The sequence below is a fragment of the Falco cherrug genome, chromosome 17 (assembly GCF_023634085.1).
Source record: "Falco cherrug isolate bFalChe1 chromosome 17, bFalChe1.pri, whole genome shotgun sequence".
NCBI classification, from domain to species: domain Eukaryota; kingdom Metazoa; phylum Chordata; class Aves; order Falconiformes; family Falconidae; genus Falco; species Falco cherrug.
Window position 1 is genome coordinate 1,728,751 of NC_073713.1, and position 18,999 is coordinate 1,747,749.

At 45.6% G+C, this 18,999-nt stretch overlaps 1 protein-coding gene across 2 annotated transcripts; it reads left to right on the top strand.

Moving 5' to 3' along the window:
* Positions 1-6,775: 6,775 nt before the first annotated feature.
* On the top strand, positions 6,776-17,965 carry LAYN (layilin). 2 transcript variants are annotated; one of them, XM_055695854.1, is made up of 8 exons: positions 6,784-6,851; positions 7,831-7,854; positions 9,017-9,314; positions 11,627-11,784; positions 12,156-12,194; positions 12,564-12,647; positions 13,405-13,507; positions 14,245-17,965. In XM_055695854.1, the coding sequence occupies exons 1-8, from the start codon at positions 6,785-6,787 to the stop codon at positions 14,600-14,602; spliced, it is 1,131 nt and encodes a 376-aa protein (XP_055551829.1). In that variant the 5' UTR covers position 6,784; the 3' UTR covers positions 14,603-17,965. The 2 variants fall into 2 exon arrangements, with proteins under 2 accessions (XP_055551830.1, XP_055551829.1); XM_055695855.1 differs by lacking the exon at positions 7,831-7,854 and having other exon boundaries at positions 6,776-6,851.
* Positions 17,966-18,999: the final 1,034 nt, after the last annotated feature.

Sequence of the window (18,999 nt, forward strand, 5' to 3'; positions counted from 1 at the left end):
ACAAATTCTGGAAGCAAAGAGGATCCTGCAGGCGGTGTGATTCCGAAGGGCTCAGGCCAGACAGCAGGAAGCGACAGGCACAGCAGCGAAAGGAAAGTTAAGCAAGCTAAATACCATTATCGGGCAATTGCAAGTCAGAAAAAACACAAGGAGTAAGACAGTGATACTATAAATACATATAAATACATACAAAGATATATAAAGACATACAAATACAAAGCTTTTGAGGATATAACTGACTTTCTTGATGCTACACTGTATTTTTGTGGGGGTTTATCTATAATTTCATCAGGTACCATCCACTGGCCTCGATTATTTGCCCCAAGCCAACAGAACAGAAGGGTCATTGAGGACGGGTCGCGTCCCAAAGGGGTGACTTGGTACATCCCAGTTTCCACAGAAAATGTGGAGAAGCTTGTGGGAGCAGCAGGCAGGAACTGAGGCTGACGGCACTGCTGGAGGCAGACCGGGAGCAGGGATCTTGAAAACTGGAAGAACTGGGGGCTGAGAAGGGAAACAGAGCAGCAGCAGCGAGCACAGCCCTGCCAGAACGGCACTGAGGACTCTGGCAGCGCTTTGCTGTATTCTATACAGAGACTATATGCAAGGACTTCCATTATTTAAATTAAACCTCAAATTAAAATTAAACCTAACATTAAAATTAAAACTAAAATAAATAAAAAAATCAGTACAACTGTGTGTAACTGTCTAAATTGCTCGGTTTAATATGCCAAAGGAATCTTTGCAGCCTGTTGATTGTTAGTTGCTCTGATTTTCTTCGTTGCTGCCTCCAGGTTTCTTCCCCCTGAAAAACTAAATCACAGTTTATATCAAAGTTATTAAGCTGGCGGCAGGTTTCACATGCTCGGCTCCCTAAAAAGCTCTCTTAAACTAAATCTGAGCAATGAAAGGAAGCACTCCATTCAGGGAGTTCTATCATTATCGGTAGTGGACTCTAGATTTACTGATTTGTAATGTTTTTGCTTGGCCTGGCTGGATGTTTATCAGATGAAGAAAATCCAAGAATAAGAGGTCTGTGTTACATTAAGGCACTTCTTTCCTTCAGTTGTAATTCACAAGATACAAAACAGAGATAGATGGTTTACCCCATATAAGGTTAAACATCCGTCCTCCTGGAGAACCACATATCCTAATTAACACAATTTCATTACTCAATAGTAGAGAGCAGAACTGAGATTTTAAAGCTGATAAATGTAGTGATTTGAGAAGAAACTTGGAAAACAACATTTCAAACGATACTTTCAGAAATGACGTATTCATTTTAGATGTAAAAGCCTCCTTTTTTCTTCCCTCTTCTTTAAGCTTTGAAGTTGGTTCATATTAAGTACTTCCTCTTCTCAAAGTTTACTAAAATGTTGAACCAAGTATATCTGCTTTGTCCAAAATCTGTGCATCAAAGCTAGGCCTGAAACAAAATGTGAGTCTCCTTTTTTCTGACACAATGATTTATGTGAATTTTAATTTATATATTAATTTTATATATATTAAATATATATAATTTATATATTAAAAATTATTTTATACTCTCAACTACTTGGGTACCATATTAGCACATCAAAAAAAAACCCCAAACTCTTTGCTGTTGCTAGTGTAGTCTTCTGTTTTGGTCTTTGTACAAAGCTATCCTCCAGGATAAACAGTAAGTTTAGAATGAATTAGTGGTAATTAATAAGCCTTTCTTTTTAGAAAGAGCTGATTTCTCATCTACATCAACCAAAGACCAAAAGCGATCACGTAAGGTAAAGAAAATACTTAAATTGTGTTTGGATTTGCTTTTTATTTTTTGTTCTATCTAAATAGTCAGACACTATTTTGGGGGGAAAGTTGTTCTGGTGTTTGGTGGTGGTAGTAGTAGTAGTGGTAGGGCTGTTACTGCTACTGCTACTATTACTGCTATTACTATTGTTATTAAGAAAGTAACTGCTCAGTTTTATCCTTTATTAATACCTCTTATTATAAAATGTAGGCATTAAAAGGCTGAAAGTCTGCTGCTATTGTTCTGTCCTTTACTTTCTATTTATGTTCCATTTATTTCTAAATACTGGTTAAGGGAAGGAAGTGGGAGCTTAGACATTTTTTTAAAGTTACGAAGACTTCAGTTTTGCTATTCTGGCTGGAATTCAGAAAGTCTGGAAAAAGCCCGGTTGTCAAAGTGTTTCCCTATTTCTGGAAGGGACAGAAAGTACCCGAAAGCCTGTTCCGTTCCAGTGCACCTCTTGGTTGGAGGAGGGAAGCCCCACTGTGACCTTGTCAGCAGTACCACACTGGATGGATGCTTTCTTTGGTTATCTTTTTCCAAATTTTAAGATGTTTCCACGTTTATTGCACTGCTATAGGTCCAAAAATTGATCGGCAAAGTAGCGTTGGATGCCATCACATCACGTTGCACAAGACGACTCATTCAAACCCTTTGGGATGTCAGCGCACCGACCCAGAGGGTTTAATCCTGAGAATTATTCCGCCTGGGTGCAATGCAGCACTCTTGTGGAGCCCTGTTGAAATTGTCTCTGCCGTCACACACGTCTGTAAGATCCAGCTGGTGACCTAAGGCGTTTGGAAGCCCTGAAGGCTTGGGGAATGCGTGGGCTGAAGTGACCTGAAGCAGAGTTGCTTGTGTTCAGGGCAGTGCCAGAGGTGCAACAGCCGCTCACCCGGCGGGGAAGGATTCCGTGGTTCCCAACAAACATCAGCCCCAGGAGTGCCGGCAACTTGGTTACTATATCCCACAGTTTCCTTTCTGGCATTTGGGAGACCTCCTGAACGACGCACGGGCCGTTATTTTCCAGTGTTCACAGGAATCTCTTGGAATAACCAGTATCCCCGTGGCTGCCAGGCTGGGACTCACCGGCACAGTCCCCCGCTGAAGGTCATCCAGCCACTGCTGCTGTCAGCCTGGGATCCAGCCGGATTCGAAAAGGAAGCCAAAGGGATTCTCTCTTTAGATTAAAAGGCAATTTATTTACCCGCCCCTGTACATTAATTTTTTAGCTGATTCTTTTGCCGTTCACAGCTAACACATCCCACCCTGTGCTGTGGAGTTGATGCAGTCGCTTTTGCCCTTAAAGGACATCAGCACTGCCCTGTCCACCCCAAAAATCTTAATCTCCTTCCTGGAACAGTTGTGTCAGTCAGATGTTTGCCATGAGGGCAGTCCTGAGGGTGCACCTGGGCCACAGGCCGAGCAACAGCATGAGGAGTTAAGAACAGCCACACTTTCCATGGAATTGTTCTTTATACCTAAAACCTGCCTCGCCTTTGAAAGTGCTGACAAAGTACCTCACAGCCCTTGATTCAGCAATTTCTTCCTTTTAATGAACCCATTTAAATTCTTTAAGTGAAGCCATTTTTCTCATCCTGGCACCCGTTTAAGCGAGGTGGTGTCGGTGAATGCCCACGACGTGAAGGCTGAGCAGTGAATCCGCGCTTACATCTGCCTTCCCGTTTAACCTATGGATAGGAAAGCTGGGAAGGGACAGTCAACAATTCATTCTGCAAGCAAATATCTCAGGAAAATACCAGCCGTTAGGGGGAACTCATTTCCAGAATGACTATTAACCTCCGACGTTAGCTACAAAAGAAAAATAGAAGCATCTGGAACAACTGAGGAGGCTGAAGGTGTAACGGCTGCCGAGGTGAGCCGCTGCAGGAGCAGGTAGAAGGGAAGAACCCACAGAATCCCTCCTTCCATCACCAGATCCTTCCAGAGGGAAAGCTTCGGCTGCCCTGGAGCTGTGCCAAGGACGACTGGGGAGCGTTTTGCCTGACGCGATGGTCGATCGCAGGGGAGAGTTCAGATCCGCGCCTCACGCAGCACCTTATGGCCTCTGAAGAAAACCGCAGCCCAGTTTATTAAACTATTACCTTTTTTTCTTTTAAACATTTTAATCTGGAAAATACACGTCGCTGTGTTTACTGAAGCAAACACCCAGAGCGCAGGGTCTTGATTACTACTGTATTTAATTAGAATATCTGTTTTTTGCAATGGGCCATTAGCACTCGTTACTAGGAAATGTGATCACACCGCTCTTACTAACGTCTCGTCAAATATTCATAGGCTGTATTGACCAAAATGATCCTCATTTCCAGTGGCAACTCAGGTGGATGGCTGAGAAAATATTTCCTATTTTGAGAAGCGCTACATTTGTCAAAATATTCTCCCTGGACAGAACGCACTTTTCTTTATTCCTCCAGAAGGTCCTTTTTTTCCTGGTTGCTCATCTTTTTCCCCAATCTCAGCACTCATGATTTGTGTATGTATTTTCATAGGCCTTCATTTGCCAAGTGTTTAAAAATAGACACAATGATTTCTTCCTTACAGTGCTCAGAGGAAATAGCTGGAATAGTTTAGTGCTTTGGGGTTTTTAGCTTCGTTTAACTGGCAGCACAGGGGGGGTGTGAATTTCTATCGCTTTAAATCTACAAATTGCTACGGATTTATCAATGTAAAGTTGTGCATACTAATAAAAAGAAAAAAAAATTTCCTTACAGAAAGGCATTAAGCACTTCTGTACTGATATATAATTACATCCCTATTGGGAATTCAACTGGAATAGCTTTCAAAAATTTTCCCAATAAGTTATGTACCTTTAGCAATATAATTAGACGAATGCAGTACGTGCATGTTGAAAGGGTTTTATTCAACTGCTTTGTTGCAGGAATTGCTGAGGAATTCAGGATATGAATCCTGTGCCATACTTCAGCTGGCAAAATGTGGATTTTCTGTCAGCTCGTATGTTGCCTTTGAGGTTTTCCTCAGTGAACTTTTCCATAAGTTCCAGTACTCGGGTGGGCAATCTTTTCTGTGGGTTCTCTGGAGCAGTGTTCGGTGGGGTTTGCTTTCTACACGCAGCCAGGCGCTTCCAAGGCATCTCCACGTTTAGGTACACATGTAAGTACCCAACGTGATGACACAGACCAGGCTAAAGAACTCTGCACCCTGGCAGCTATTTCACACCGACTCTTTGCAGAACCGGCCAAAAAGTCCAAACCCAGCCGATTTTCAGGACACCAGTGTGTCCAAGTGACATTTCACGTAGATCAGCCCCATCAACAATTTCCTTCATCTGACGCTGTTCTGCTGTTTGCAGCAGGGTCTGAAGGGGATCTCAGGGATCAAGAAGCAGTAAAGGCCCTGAAATAGTTCAGCTGAATTGTCTGATGGAGAGAACTAAAGGGTTTCTTTGTCCCAGAAAAAATATCCTGCCATCCGAACCATGTTGCTTCGGACTTCAGGCCACGTCCGTTCCTCATTTAATTCCATAGTAGTTGCTCCTAATGAAACATGGCATGAACGGGACAAAAGCTGCAGACTGCCTGCCGCAGCTTGTCAGCCTATCCAGAAATTTCTTTTTTTTTTTTTTTTTGTTAAAGTTAAAAGAAATGCTTAATTCAAAACCATCTGAAATGATGCAATTATTTACTCGGTAAACTATTCATTCTTAATGCGCTTTTGTTGGTCTTGGAAGCACTGGTTTGTATTGTCCTCTTGCTGCGTGTTGTCTTGGCGCTACAGCGATGAACAACGTATGCCAAGAGCTGCTTGTTGAGGCTCAAACTCCCTCTGAATTATTATAGTCACAAAATTAAATGCAAAACTGTCTCACTAAAACCTTAGTCCTCATTGAAGCTCATGAAAGCAGTAGAGTTGCGTTTGTAAAGTTGCTCAGGTGTCTAGTTATTTATTAAATTTATTACATCTGAGCCTTGATGACCAAGGGCTTAAGAAACGTTCAGTTTTAGAACATCATCGATGCGCACGTGTCACATCCACACTGCAGAGTCACCAGGTTAGCTCAGCACCAGCACCCACCTGTGACGTTCCCGACTTTTGGTGGCCTGGGGGGGAGCGTCTTAATGGTATTTTGAAGGATCTTTCTCTATTTAAGCAGAAATAGTTTCTCCAACTGGACTCTCAAGAGCTGGTCCAGGTTTCCAAACTTCCATCAAATCATTGATCTCCTGTTTTAAAGCATTGGCCACAGGCAGCATCAGTCTGAGCCGAACCTGGGACTCCCACAGCTCCTGTATTCGCTGCTTTTGCTGTTCTGCCCCTTCCTGGAACCTGGAAAAACCCCTGGAATCTGGGAGGCGCGGGGCGGGCTGCGGGACACGGGCACACCGCCCTGCCTCCGCCGGGGGGGCGCCTAAAAATAACGGGAACCGAGTTCCCGGCTTCTGGAGCAGCTTCCCAAAGGCAGCTGCCCGTGGGGGGGCGGGGGGGGAGCCGCTGGTGTCGGAGACCCACGTGTGGTACCGGTGCCCCCCCGCCCTGCGGCGGGGGGGGGGGGGGGGGGGGGGGGGGGAAGCGGCCCCTGCGCGCACGGCCGGGGCGGGGGAGGGGGGCGCCGGGCAAGGATGCGCAGCGGTGGGGCGGGTTCCCCCCTCCTCGCGGTGTGTGTGGGGGGGTCCCTCTGTCTTCCCCCGGGCTTTGGCTGGGGGGCTCTGCCGCTGCCACCTCCTACCCCCGGGGGGGGCCGGCCCGCGGCCCCGGGGGCGGGATGGAGGGAGGAGGCGGGATGGGGGGGGTGGGGGCGGGAGGGAGGGAAGGGGATGGGGGGAGGAGGAAGGATGGGCGGGGGAACAGGGGTACCGGGGGGGGCCGGCCCGCTGGCCCGCGGCCCCGGTGCGGCGGGGTAGGGGGGGGTGTCCCGGCGGGGGGGTGGCCCGCGGCCCCGGTGGGCGGGACGGAGGGCGGGGGCGGGGGTCCCGGCGGGGGCCGGGCTGGCGGGGGCGGGCGCCCCGCAGACGCCGGGGAGCGGGCAGGATGCTGGTGGCCGCGGCGCTGTGCGCGGCCGCGCTGGGCTGGGCGGCGGGGGCCCGGCGGCTGGGCGGTAAGGGGCCGGGGGGGGGGGTCCCCGCGGGGTCCCCTGGGGGTCCCCGGGAGCGGGGTGGGCGCTGGGGTACGGGGCTGCGCTGCCTCGGGCGTTGCCGAAGAGTCCCGGTGCCGGGAGTGTCCGGCGCTGCCCCGGCTGGCAGCCGCCCCCCAGGTCCCCCCCGGGCCCCCCTGCCGCCCCCCCGCCCCCCGAGCCCCTGTGGCTGCCGGGCCGCCCCCCGGCTGGGCGCGGGGGGATGCTGCCCCCCGGCAGGCGCCGCTGGCGCGGCCAGATGTGCAGCAGCTGGAGGCAGGACCGGCCGTGCCGTGGGTGCAGCACCCAGCCGGGCGGGCCCCGGGCACGGGGGGGGCGGGGGGGGCGCCCCGTGCCCCGACAGGTTGGTGCCTTCAGCCGGGAGCCTGCACACTGTCACCTGTGAGTAATGTGCGTGTTGCTCCAACCTGAGGCAAATCGTTTCGTTGCATCTATAACTACGTTTGTCGTTGTGCCCCGCTCCTGTCTGCAGTAGGGCTCCTGCGGGGGTGGGGGTGGGGTGGGGGGGGCAGCTGGCAGCTGGGGATGTGTTGCTTTGCCTGAGTTTTCCACTTCCCAGGAACACTGACACATCCCTTGTCTTGCATGACCGAGGCTCCCTGCAGTCAGGCTGTGGCACATCTCGTGCAGGCAGTGAGGAGATACGGGGAAAACACAAGGAAGCCTGTCTGCATCCACGTATCCAGTTGTCCTGTTACCCAAAATATATTTGGGAACTTAACTAGCAGCGAAGTCTAGGCAGTCATCAACTACAATAAATTTTTCATGAGCTGAAAGCAACGGCAGATTTCGCTGGTAAGACAGAGATTTTCTGCCAGTTAATGGGGGAAAAAAACCGAGTTTGTTTATCGGAAAAGAACCTGAGTGCAGTTTGTGACGCTATTTCTAGACAGTTGCTGCAGTTTTTTAATGCATTGTGTTTTTCTCATGCCCCTCACAACAGCAGTGGACGTATCCCTCAGGAGAGGTAAGGGGGTTTTGCTGTTTGGACCAAGCCTGCATGTGTGCTCAGTTACCGAGAGAAACACAGGTTATGCCTGGAGATGTATGTTTAATAGTTTAGTCAGCTTAATCTAACTTTATTTAATTTCTGGGTAAAATGTTAGCAGACTCTGTGATTTCACGTACTTAACTGTTCAAAAATTCCAGTGCAAAAGGTGTTTTAAATTCCCACTCTTAGACTGGCCATGGCAGGAAACTGCAAAAATAAAGAAAAGCCAGCATGTATCCCATGGAGGGGTTTGTACGGACCTGTGCTCACATCCCATTCGTTCTGAGTGCGTTACAAATCATGCTAAATGTTTTTCTTCCGTAAAAACATGTAGGTTAGCAGATTGTGCCTGCTGTGTGTTTGAAAAGAAATATTTACCGAGTTAAACAAAACTGTTTGTTTCCACAAGTCTAAATATTGGGACTCTTCTGCTGAGAAGCATACAAGTGCATAATTTTAGATTATGTCTCGTTTCACTTTGGTCTTTAATTTCCTTCTCATCAAAATAAGCCATGCTGCTTCCTGCGTGAGAAAGTCCTCGGCTTATGACGGTCTGAAAACACGCATTTGCTCCTCGGGCGGTGGGTACCACCACAGCGTGGGGTGATGCTCACTGTTGGACCAGGTGGACACATCTCTGTCCACTGCAGTATATACCCCATGAAACTTACTGCGTATACCCCCAAAGATAAATCATTGTTATCTCTGCTTGTGGAGGGGATCTCTAATTTTAGCCATTTAAATTCCTTTTAAAATAACAATAATTATTTTAAAAAAGCCTCCTTGAAATCTTGTAAAGGAACTCTAAAAGGTTGCACATGTCAGCTTCTGCTCTGGCACAGCATCGCGTCTCTGTAAGGAGCTCCAAGTGTCTTCAAATCGCTGAAAATTCCTGAGGGAGCGGAGAAATGCAGGACGTGAAGAGCAGTGCCATGCGGATCAGCCTAAGCTGTTACGTGCAGTGAGCAAAGTTTGGAGGTGCCTTTCCCCAGTCCAGTAATACAAGAGGCTTTTTACCTGTGTTGTTTTCCATACAAACTCCTGTACAGTGCAAAACTCAAAAAACCTGAACTATTAGCATCTATTTTTGGTACTAACAGTCATAGTTGCTCTAACAGGTTTCTTTCCGTTCCTGCAGGACAGACGGTTTGCCGGGGTGGAACACAGCGACCATGCTACAAAGTCGTTTATTTTCATGATGCTTCACGCAGGGTCAGCTATGAGGAAGCACACCTCGCCTGCAGAGCTGACGGTGGACATCTAGTCAGCATCGAAACAGAAGCAGAGCAAAGACTGATTGAAAAATTCATTGAGAGTCTCTTAGCTTCTGATGGAGATTTTTGGATAGGGCTTAGGAGGAAAAAGGAGAAGGTAGACAATAGTACGGAGTGTCAGAACCTCTACTCCTGGTCAGATGGCAGTTCATCCAAGTTTCGGTGAGTACCTGTGAGTGAGACTGGGAAGAGTATTTATAGGTCAGGGACTGTCACCTGCCGTTAGCGATCAGAGAGGATTATTTCAAAAGAATCAAGCAGTGTTGTCCCAGCTGTCGTCTGTGTTCCTTCTGCAGTCATTAAAGAGTGGTGGTATCTCCAGAGAGCGATTCATCCCATCCAGACATAAGCAATAGGCAAGTAAGTTACCGCAGTCTAGAGACCCTGCTTGCTCTCTGTTGCTCTATATCAGACACCTAGAGTGTCTAGCTTGGGCTAGATTGATAATTTTTGATTGCTAAAAAGAGGTAGAAAAACAAGCGATCCGGTCTTTTAAAATCTCCAGTTAGGCAAGTACAAAATAAGTGCTTTGACCTGAAGGTTCCTGCGCCTCGGATCCCCTGAAGTCTTGTTCCTGATGTCCTGAGCGATGGGCCCTTCTCATTGTACCTGCTGAGGGAGCAGCACTTCTTTCCTGCGGGACAGTAACATTGGAGAGCTGCAGTATTTGCTGTAGATGTGAAAAAAATGTCACAACACTTACTAGATTTACACTTCCTTGTCTTAAAGCGAGCAGAACCACAGCATTTTCTTTAAAATATAAAGGCAACAGCATTTACAACCAGTACAAGGTTGCTGGAGTTGTTTTCACTACTTTCACATTTCTGTTCAGTATGGAATCGAAATGCGTTTAGCCTCAAACGTTCTGCTAAATAATGATTTGATTTCAATCGTGAGTCAGTTTTCTACACAAAAGATATTCTTAGCTCTAGGCCTACAAGGTCTGCCTTTCTGTGGTACAGAAGTAGAAAATCTGCTCTAAACATCGCCAGGTTGATGAAAGCCCTAGCAACAGGGTGCCAGCTCTACAGGGAACTTCAGGTTCAAGACTCTTTTGCCTGGTAGGTATTTGCTATTGAACCTGTGATTAATTTTAAAAAATCAGACTATACAATGTTCAGTCATTATCCTGAACTTCTTGCTGCATTTACAGTGGTTGAACTGCAAATTTCACGAAATAACCCAAACATTCTTAAATAATTTATGGCAACATGTCAAATGTATGACGAGTCTGCCTTTGCATTCTTCTTTATATTGGACATGTGTAAAAATACCTCGTTATTGTGAACTTTATGCTTGGGGATCCCATAAAAATTGTAGTCACTCTGTGCAGGAATGAATAAAACAGATCTGCTGTTAGTACTGATCAATATATTAAAGTTTCTGCTGTGGTTCAGATGCTGGGGGTAGGTCATAGGAAGCTGGAACCAGATCTGCTGCTGCTTTATTGCCTTTCGTTGGTGAGACACAGGTTATTTATGGTACATGACAAAGCCAAGGGAAAGGTCAGGGGCATGGCAGCGAGGGGGCACTAGGGGATGAACAAAGCAAAGGAGAAATACAGCATTGTAATGATTGAAAAAATACTGCTTCAACATGTGGGGGGGGTTCCCCATGTTGAATACCTTGGTATATCTGGAATTCTCTATATTGTATGGATCGGCTCTCAGCCAGTGCTTGGCATGCAGAACATTGCTTGTTCCAAAATCAGTAGGTATTGAAGACTTTCTCAAAATCAGGACACAGCCGTAGAAGGTTTCTCTGTGGTGCCTAAAATGCTTCTTCAGTGATGAGCGTATTACAGAGCACTAAGCAGCGAGGTCTTCCTGTGTACTGCTTGGAAGGGCTCACACAGTTTTCTGGTGGTGAAGTTTATTACTTAAAAAAAAAAAAAAAATTGTCCACAAGACAAGTTTTATGCATATTAGTGTTTTTCTAGACAGACAAAACCAGATCTTGCTTTAGCTTTTTCATTTTCTTCTTAAGTCAAGGAATCATAGAATGGTTTGGGTTGGAAGTGACCTTAAAGATCCTCTAGTCAAATTTTGCAGGCGTTGGGCACTGAGGCTAGAAAGCAAAAATCACTCCGACAGATGACTTTGCACAGGTCTAAAACCGTGTAGAGGAAGTCCATGGGCTCCTGAGCTTTTACTCGGCCTCGCAGGGGACATTCAGGCAGTGAGGTACTCAACCCTTCACTCCCTGATATTTGTTGAACACCTTGCTGGCCGAGGTTTCTTTGAAAAGTAAGAATTCCCAAAAGAGAAGATACACTGTAAATCATTGTATTGTTGTTCCTACTTTTACAGATTGGAATTGGCAGGAGGTGAGGGTGGAGGGGGGTGGGCTGAGCTGTAATCCGCTTTGATTCTGCCCTCTCTGGTGCCCTGCATGCTGTATTCCCATCTGAGCTTCTGCAGTACCGTGGGAAGTGACGTCAAGTCTTGCTTGACACGTTTGTTGTATTTTCTTAGGAACTGGTATGTAGATGAGCCATCCTGTGGGAGTGAAATCTGTGTTGTGATGTACCACCAGCCATCTGCCCCACCAGGTGTCGGAGGTCCTTACATGTTTCAGTGGAACGATGACAGATGCAACATGAAAAATAACTTCATTTGCAAATATCCTCTTGGTAATGAGTCATTCTGTAGCTTTAAAAACCAACCTGCTCGCAGTCCCCGAAAGGAGGTATGAGGAGATTGCAGTAACGGATAGGGAAACCCTTGCTTAGCTTCACTGCAAAGATCTAGTGGGAGACATACAGTTAAATTTATGCAAGTCCTGGGGAAAGCAACCTCAGTATCTTACTATGTGTAGCTACTTGGCTTGTGAGTCTACACGAATTGTCAGAGGATTTTTTCTAAAGTATTTGCGGTCTCAAAGGCAGCCTGAGGGAGAGAGAACACTCAAGAAGGGTGCTGATGTGATTAGACTATATTCAATACATTTGGTCTCCCTGCTCAAGCTTATGAGGCAATTGTGCATATCTTTTTTTTCTTTCAGAGAAACCAACAGATGCTCCAATAGATAATTCTCAAAGAGGTAAGTTACAGGTATTTGTTTGGGGCTTTTTTTAAATGATATGCTAACTTTCAGTAGAAATACTCCGTATTACATTCATTGCCAAGGACACTCCCAGACTGAAAACTTCCTAAGCAAGAAGCTGCGCTGCAGCTGGCACTTTCCTCGTGCTATTCCATAATGCATTCTGCAGGAACACAGTCTTGCTGTAGTAGATGCAGGATCTGGGACTGCTGGTCACGCCGCACAAACCTAAGCAGAAGAATACTAGCCCACCTTACACATCTTTGCAGCTGGCAGCCTCTTCCATCTCCTCTCACCCTCGCTTTTGATGATTCTTAAATTCTTCCAAATAACATCTGTAATATTAATTAAGCTGCTTCTTTCCAGGTGCCGCAACAGAGCCGTTAAACCCAGTATTCCCAGAAGAACGCCGTAAGAAAGACGCTAATGTAACAGTTGTAGAAGCCAAAGGTATGTTGTGCATTCAACAGCCACCTTGTTCTCTAACTGTGCAGGCCCACGTTCCTCACGTGTGGCTGCAAACGGTCAACATTTCAGTCTGAAGTGTGTGACCCTAGATTTAGAAGACTAATTTAGACACCAGCACCTGAAAAAAAACCAAACCAAACCAAAACAAAACTTCCCTCAATTATTTTCCAATACAAACCTAAACCAATCGCTTTGGCTACCGCAATGTTCTAAATCTAAAGCTGTGCGAAATATTCGGGGTCTGAAAAAGGGACTTTTGATTTATTGAATCACTTTTGGATGTCTAAATTGTTAATGTTTTGTTTGTAAGTTTATTAGTAACTATGAAAACCTTTTGGTTTCTTCCTACCACACTGACTTCCCCCCCTACAAACTCAGAGATCAAAGAAGACATTTTGCTCTCTGAAATCTTTTGGCTGAGGGTTCCTAAGCTTTTTAAAGATAGCATGTCTGAAGGATTTGCACTATTGCTGCCTTCTTACAGTGAGGCTTGTTGGTTCCTCATCTTGAAGATTCGAGCTTATTTGGCTTTAACCTGCTTAACTAGGTGGTTGGTCTCTGTTAATTTGCTGCCTTTGAGAAGAAGTAGATACTGCTAGATCGTTAACAACTGAGGTCGTAACGCCCACTGAGGTGTGATGATGCTGTCATTTGGAACTGTCAGGTTTTTTAGGAAGTTCTGTACATGTCAAATACAACTGGAAGTGAATAAAAGCCGGAATTTCATTTTTACCCCTAGGACCTGTTCAGAGTCTTGCCTACATCCTTATTCCCAGCATTCCTGTGCTGCTTCTCCTGATGGTCATTACAGCCATCTTCTGCTTTTGGCTCTCTGTGAAGAGGTGAGTGAACCTGTGTGTCGTGGTTTAACCCCAGCCGGCAACCCAGCACCACACAGCTGCTCGCTCACTCCCCCCACAGTGGGATGGGGTGGGGAGAGAATAGGAAAGAAGTGAGAAAACTCATGGGTTGGGGTAAAGACAGTTTAATAGGTAAAGCAAACGCCATGCACACAAGCAAAGCAAAACAAGGGATTCATTCACCCCTTCCCATGGGCAGGCAGGTGCTCAGCCATCTCCAGGAAAGCTGGGCTCCATCACACGTAACAGGGACTTGGGAAGACCAACACCATAACGCCAAACATCCCTCCCTTCCTCCTGCTTCCCGCAGCTTTTATACTTAGCGTGATGTTCAGTGGTATGGAATATCTCTTCGGCTACCTCAGGTCAGCTGTCCTGGCTGTGTCCTCTCCCAGTTCCCCGTGCCCCTCCAGCCCTCTCCTGGCAGGGTCTGAGAAACTGAAAAGTCCTTGGCTTAGGATAAACATTACCCAGCAGCAACCAAAATCATCCGTGTGCTATCAACCTTGCTCTCACACCAAATCCAAAATGCAGTGCTGCACCAGCTGCTAAGAAGAAAACTAACTCTGTCCTGGCTGAAAGCAGGACAGGGCGACTCAGGCTGTGAGCGTCAGCTTTCCTCGGGAGTCATCATTAGTGTAAGAGAGGTGTGGGTTTATTTTGTATTTGCCTCTGTAAAAAAGCATATTATGACCTGTGCTCTTTCCTCCATCCCTAAGGAGGCAGGAGCGAATAGATGCAAGCCCAAAGGAGGAAGATGCATGGCTGTCTAACCCCAGGAGGAACAGCCCAAATCTGGATATTTACAAAGTAATCAAGACGCAATCAGAAGCAGATCTGGCTGGAACCAGGCCTGACACTAAGAATTCTTCCTTCCGGATGCAGGAAGATAAGGTGCTTGACAGCCTCTCCAGGGATGATGACGATGCTGCAATGAACACATCAACCAGTGGCTTTGTGACCTTGGCCAGTACTGGCAGTGGCTTTGTGACCAACGATATCTATGAGCTGTGCGGAGATCGTGTGGGGAGGAGCCAGGAATCAGCCTGGGTGGAGAATGAGATTTATGGATATTAAGGAAATGGACAAAAAAAAAAGCCTGGACTATGGATGACAAAGTGAATATCAGTACAAGCTGACCTGCCCGCCGTATGCACGTGTTTTAACGTTAGCATATGTGATGTATATCCTGGTTTTGCATTGTCCCTATATTTTTCTCTTTTTTAAGAGATATGCTTTTTTTAAAGATCCAGACTGAAAAGAATGTGTATATTTTGCTTTGCATCAAGCCCTTTGCTCCAGGAATGGCTTGTTAATACTGTTGATTTTGGTTTACTGTTGGTTTTGGGGGGGTTTTTTTGGCACTCCAGAGATTTGCCTTTGAAACTAAAAGACAATCCAAAATCCCTACTTATTTAATTGACCTACTTAACTCTGACTTAACACAAAGGTGTTAAAAGTCAACCACTGTCACACCTGGATTCTCATAGGTGTCTGCTTCATCCCCTTCTAGTTCTTACCACCAAGGCAGCGTACACGAGTCACAGTGCATAACCGCGTTATTTATGCCATTAGGTTGGGTTTTAAAGAATCCCAGCAAGTTCTTTGGTGTCACAAGGTGAGCTCTGCTCCCTCTCCCACTAGCAAAAGGAGTTGCAAAGCAAGGAACACGGGGCTTCTCTGCAATGATAAAGGAAGGGAATGGGGTACTCCAAAGCATTCTGCTTTCTCTTGGGGAATTACAGAAGCCTGTAATTACAAAGATGTGCTAATTTGGCCTAAATGACAAATTGAGTACCACTTCCTCTCTTACAGGAGGAATAACCAGTTGCAGTTTTATTCTAGCTCTTTTTTCTCCTTGGGCCTATGACAGATACTGCATTCCATGAAGACTGACATCCCGATGTTAATCTCCATAGAGATGGAATTTATGACACAGTAGTTGAACGTAAAGAATTGGATAAAAAACAGCATTTTGACAGGTAAACTGAAGTGGCATGCTAATCACTCATAATAAATTATCTGGTTTCTATTTACAGGGACTTCACATATTCCAGTATGTAGATTAAAGAAGTGTTAAGGTGAGGTACTGAGGACAGTCCACAGAATTTCCTCTCTGGCAGCACAAGGGAATGGCGTCTTAATTTACCATAGTTTTTAAGGCGTCATTTTGAAGCCAATATTAGATACCTCCCATTTTCCTGCACCTTTGGAGGAGTAGAAATGAATGGCGGCAGGGCATAGCAACTGCCACACAACTAAATATAAATACAGGTGAAATGAGACTTTTTCCTGTTAGATAGGAACAAGCAGGAACACGAAGCAACACTGTTTACCTCAGGGAAAAAATTCAGAGTCTGTGAGTCACTGCTGGACTCCTAAGGGAAAGAGACAAGAGACGATCCTTCGCGCTAAGGGTTTTTCTTCAGAACATTATCTCTGTTTCTGTTATCTGCAGCACATGTATTAAAGTTGTTAAGAAGCTAGGAGGAATCATTTGCATGGAAGTGGGATGGAGGACCTGTCCGAATGTCTGCAGAAACAACTTCAGGCTGGAGTTTTATCCTCTCTGAGGTGTATAGAGTCAGACCGGGCTAACGGGATATTTTAAGAGTTTTTGCACTGAGTTTAAATTTCTCTTGAGTGAACAGATAATGTATAGTTATTTTAGTCAACTGCACATAAATATGAGATCCATGATGTAGGAAGGTAAAGACACCTGTGGTGAACTGTTCCAAGATCAACTGAATTTAACTTGGTCATTGGTATGTTTTAATACTTCAAGAGACCCCTTGTATCACAAGAATAAGGAATGTATATTGGAAAAGAGAGAAAGGTGGTCCCGTGCATATCAAAAAAATTCAGAGCGCTGTCTTTTCTGCTTGGGAGGATAATGTCATTTATTACTGTGAATGCAGAAAGGCAACAAAATGAAAAGTTGGGTGCCAAATATTTTCTTTAAACTGCACTCGCCTAGCTGTGGTTTGGTGAAGAGACACCTGGGCTTACCCACAGCAAGCTGAATACTGCACAACTTTACTTGGAATCAAGAAGGTGCAGAATTTGCCCGTCGGCATGGATTCTTAAGTAACTAGATGTCTTTGATTTTGAGCTCATCACGTGGACAAGTTTTCATCTTCCATGCATTAGACAGAGGACTTTCCAGCATCTCCCTTATAAGCTTGTAATTTCCTATGCCATGTAATGCAGAGAGCATCACTGTATACGTTTGCTGGGAAGAACATAGCAAAGGGGACACGGGAGCAGTGCTGACAACCTGGGATTGCAATTAGCTCGGTTTTGGCTAGGGCTTTCTGATACGTATTTTGTTCATGTGACATAAATGTTTGTCTCACAGTTAAAAGGACTCAGCGACCTTCACGGGAGCTTGGAGCTAACTCCTGTGGCAAGGTCTGTGCACTGCTGCATTTGTCAGTGCAGCCAAGTGTAACAGGAATCTGGATAAAAACTGAGATTCATATTGACTTGAATGTGCTCAGAGCGAATGTCATGGGTTTGCTTTAGCCGAATTCCATTGTAAAAGTTACTTACAAGAAGTTGGAAGTACTTGCAATTACCCAAGCTTTCGGAAAGGGATAGGAAGGGAATTCAGATTTCTCCAATAAGCACATGCTCTTGGTCCCATAAAGGACTCTTTCTGTAAGATGTTTGATGTTAATACTGAGATCTGAAAAACGGGAAATACATTTATAAGTAAAAGATTCCTCCCACTGAAATGGACAGGCACAACCCATGCCTGTGCTCCCCAGGTGCCTCAGGCTATAGACGGACAACACAGCGTTGGTTTGCACGTTCTGCTTATTAAAGGTAGTTGTCCTTACCTGAACGCGTTGGTGCTACATGGACGTGTGGAGTCTGGAGCACAAGTTCTGAAGCAAGTGGTAGATTCTAAGGTAAAGTCAGTGGCCATGAAGTACTGATAGCAACAGTTTGGGCACTGGATTTTTTTTTTTTTGGTACAGAGCTAGTCTGAGTTTCTTATGTGAATTGAGTCCAGCTGTTAACACTGAAGTCGCGAATATGTTTAGAGGTTTGCATTCAGAGCTGTACGGCTTCTTGCTAGGGATCTTTGCATGTTCGTAGCTGTGTGCGTGTACAAAGCACTGCGAAGCTAAGCCATTAAGATTTATCTGCCCTGTCTGGTCTGGTATCTCAGCTGTTTCATACACTGGTTTATATATTCTCAAGGCAAATATGTTCAGCTTTGAGTAAACCAGCACATTTTGTTTTGTCTGCATTTACTCTATTTTCAATTATTCCAGCAATGGAGCTGTTCCTTAAAAATGGAGTTTTATTTGATTGTATCCCATTGAACCAAGAAGGGAGTGCCACGTAGAGAACCAAGTACATTGAATGTTGGAAAGCTGGACATCTGCACTGAAGAAAATAAAGCATTTAGGACATTATTGTGTACCTGGAGCCATTTGGATTCAGCTCTGTACTCTGTCTCAGTCTGATCTTAACTACTGCGTGTCTCAGTCCCATGTGAAAAACAAATAACAGCATTTTGCAGGCTTCCAGGGATGTCTGAAATCTAAAAATGAGTGACTCTGAAGTGATTCTGAGATTACACTAATGAGGCCTTGTAATTGACAAAATTTTAATTTTATTGTCCAGCAGATCTGTGCAGCAATTTTGAAGCATGTCTAGACTAAGTCATTATGTATAAAAAATTATTTGATTAAAGATAGGGTTTAGTTGAGCAGTTCTGGTACCTGGCCCTGTGTATATCTTTTTTACTTTGTCAGATCGTGTCTGACCTTTTCACAAGCCAAATAAAAACAGTAAATACCTGTTTATCTATCTATGTCTAAAAAAATTCCACCCCAAGTTTTGCCATTCTGTATTACTTGCAATTATATCAACTTTCCAGCAAAGCTTTTGTCCATAGGTCTCGGTCAAGCACAGGACTTCTGAACACAGGAGTACTTACTGCAGTAAGACAAGACTACAGGTTACTGAAGTTAGTCCTCAGTGTTTTGATTTAAACAGTCAAGGGACATTTTCAAGCTTTATAGCCCTGTCTGGACTTCTCACATCCTTAGTTCAGATTTACTTAGTGGAGTCTTAAGCAATCTTGAAGATTGCCATGTAAGACAGCCTGGGTGCAGGGGTTGCTCAGCCTGGAGAAGGGAAGGCTCCGGGGAGACCTTAGAGCACCTTCCAGCACCCAAAGGGGCCACCAGAAAGCTGGAGAGGGGCTTCTTACAGGGGCGTGTAGCGACAGGACAAAGGGGAATGGCTTTCAACTGAAAGAGGGTAGATTTTGATTAGATATGAGGAATAAATTCTTCACTGTGAGGGTGGTGAGATGCTGGCCCAGGCTGCCCAGAGCAGCTGTGGGTGCCCCATCCCTGGCAGTGCCCAAGGCCAGGCTGGACGGGGCTGGGAGCAGCCGGCTCTAGCGGAAGGTGTCCCTGCTCACGACAGAGGGGTTGGACTACATGATCCTT

What these genes read in the sequence shown, in the direction of transcription:
- LAYN (XM_055695854.1), top strand. Translation starts at nt 6,785, where the DNA reads ATGCTGGTGGCCGCGGCGCTGTGCGCGGCCGCGCTGGGCTGGGCGGCG. An exon ending in GGACGTATCCCTCAGGAGAG is followed by an intron (nt 7,855 to 9,016) that starts GTAAGGGGGTTT and finishes CCGTTCCTGCAG; the next exon opens with GACAGACGGTTTGCCGGGGT. An exon ending in TTTTGGCTCTCTGTGAAGAG is followed by an intron (nt 13,508 to 14,244) that starts GTGAGTGAACCT and finishes TCCATCCCTAAG; the next exon opens with GAGGCAGGAGCGAATAGATG.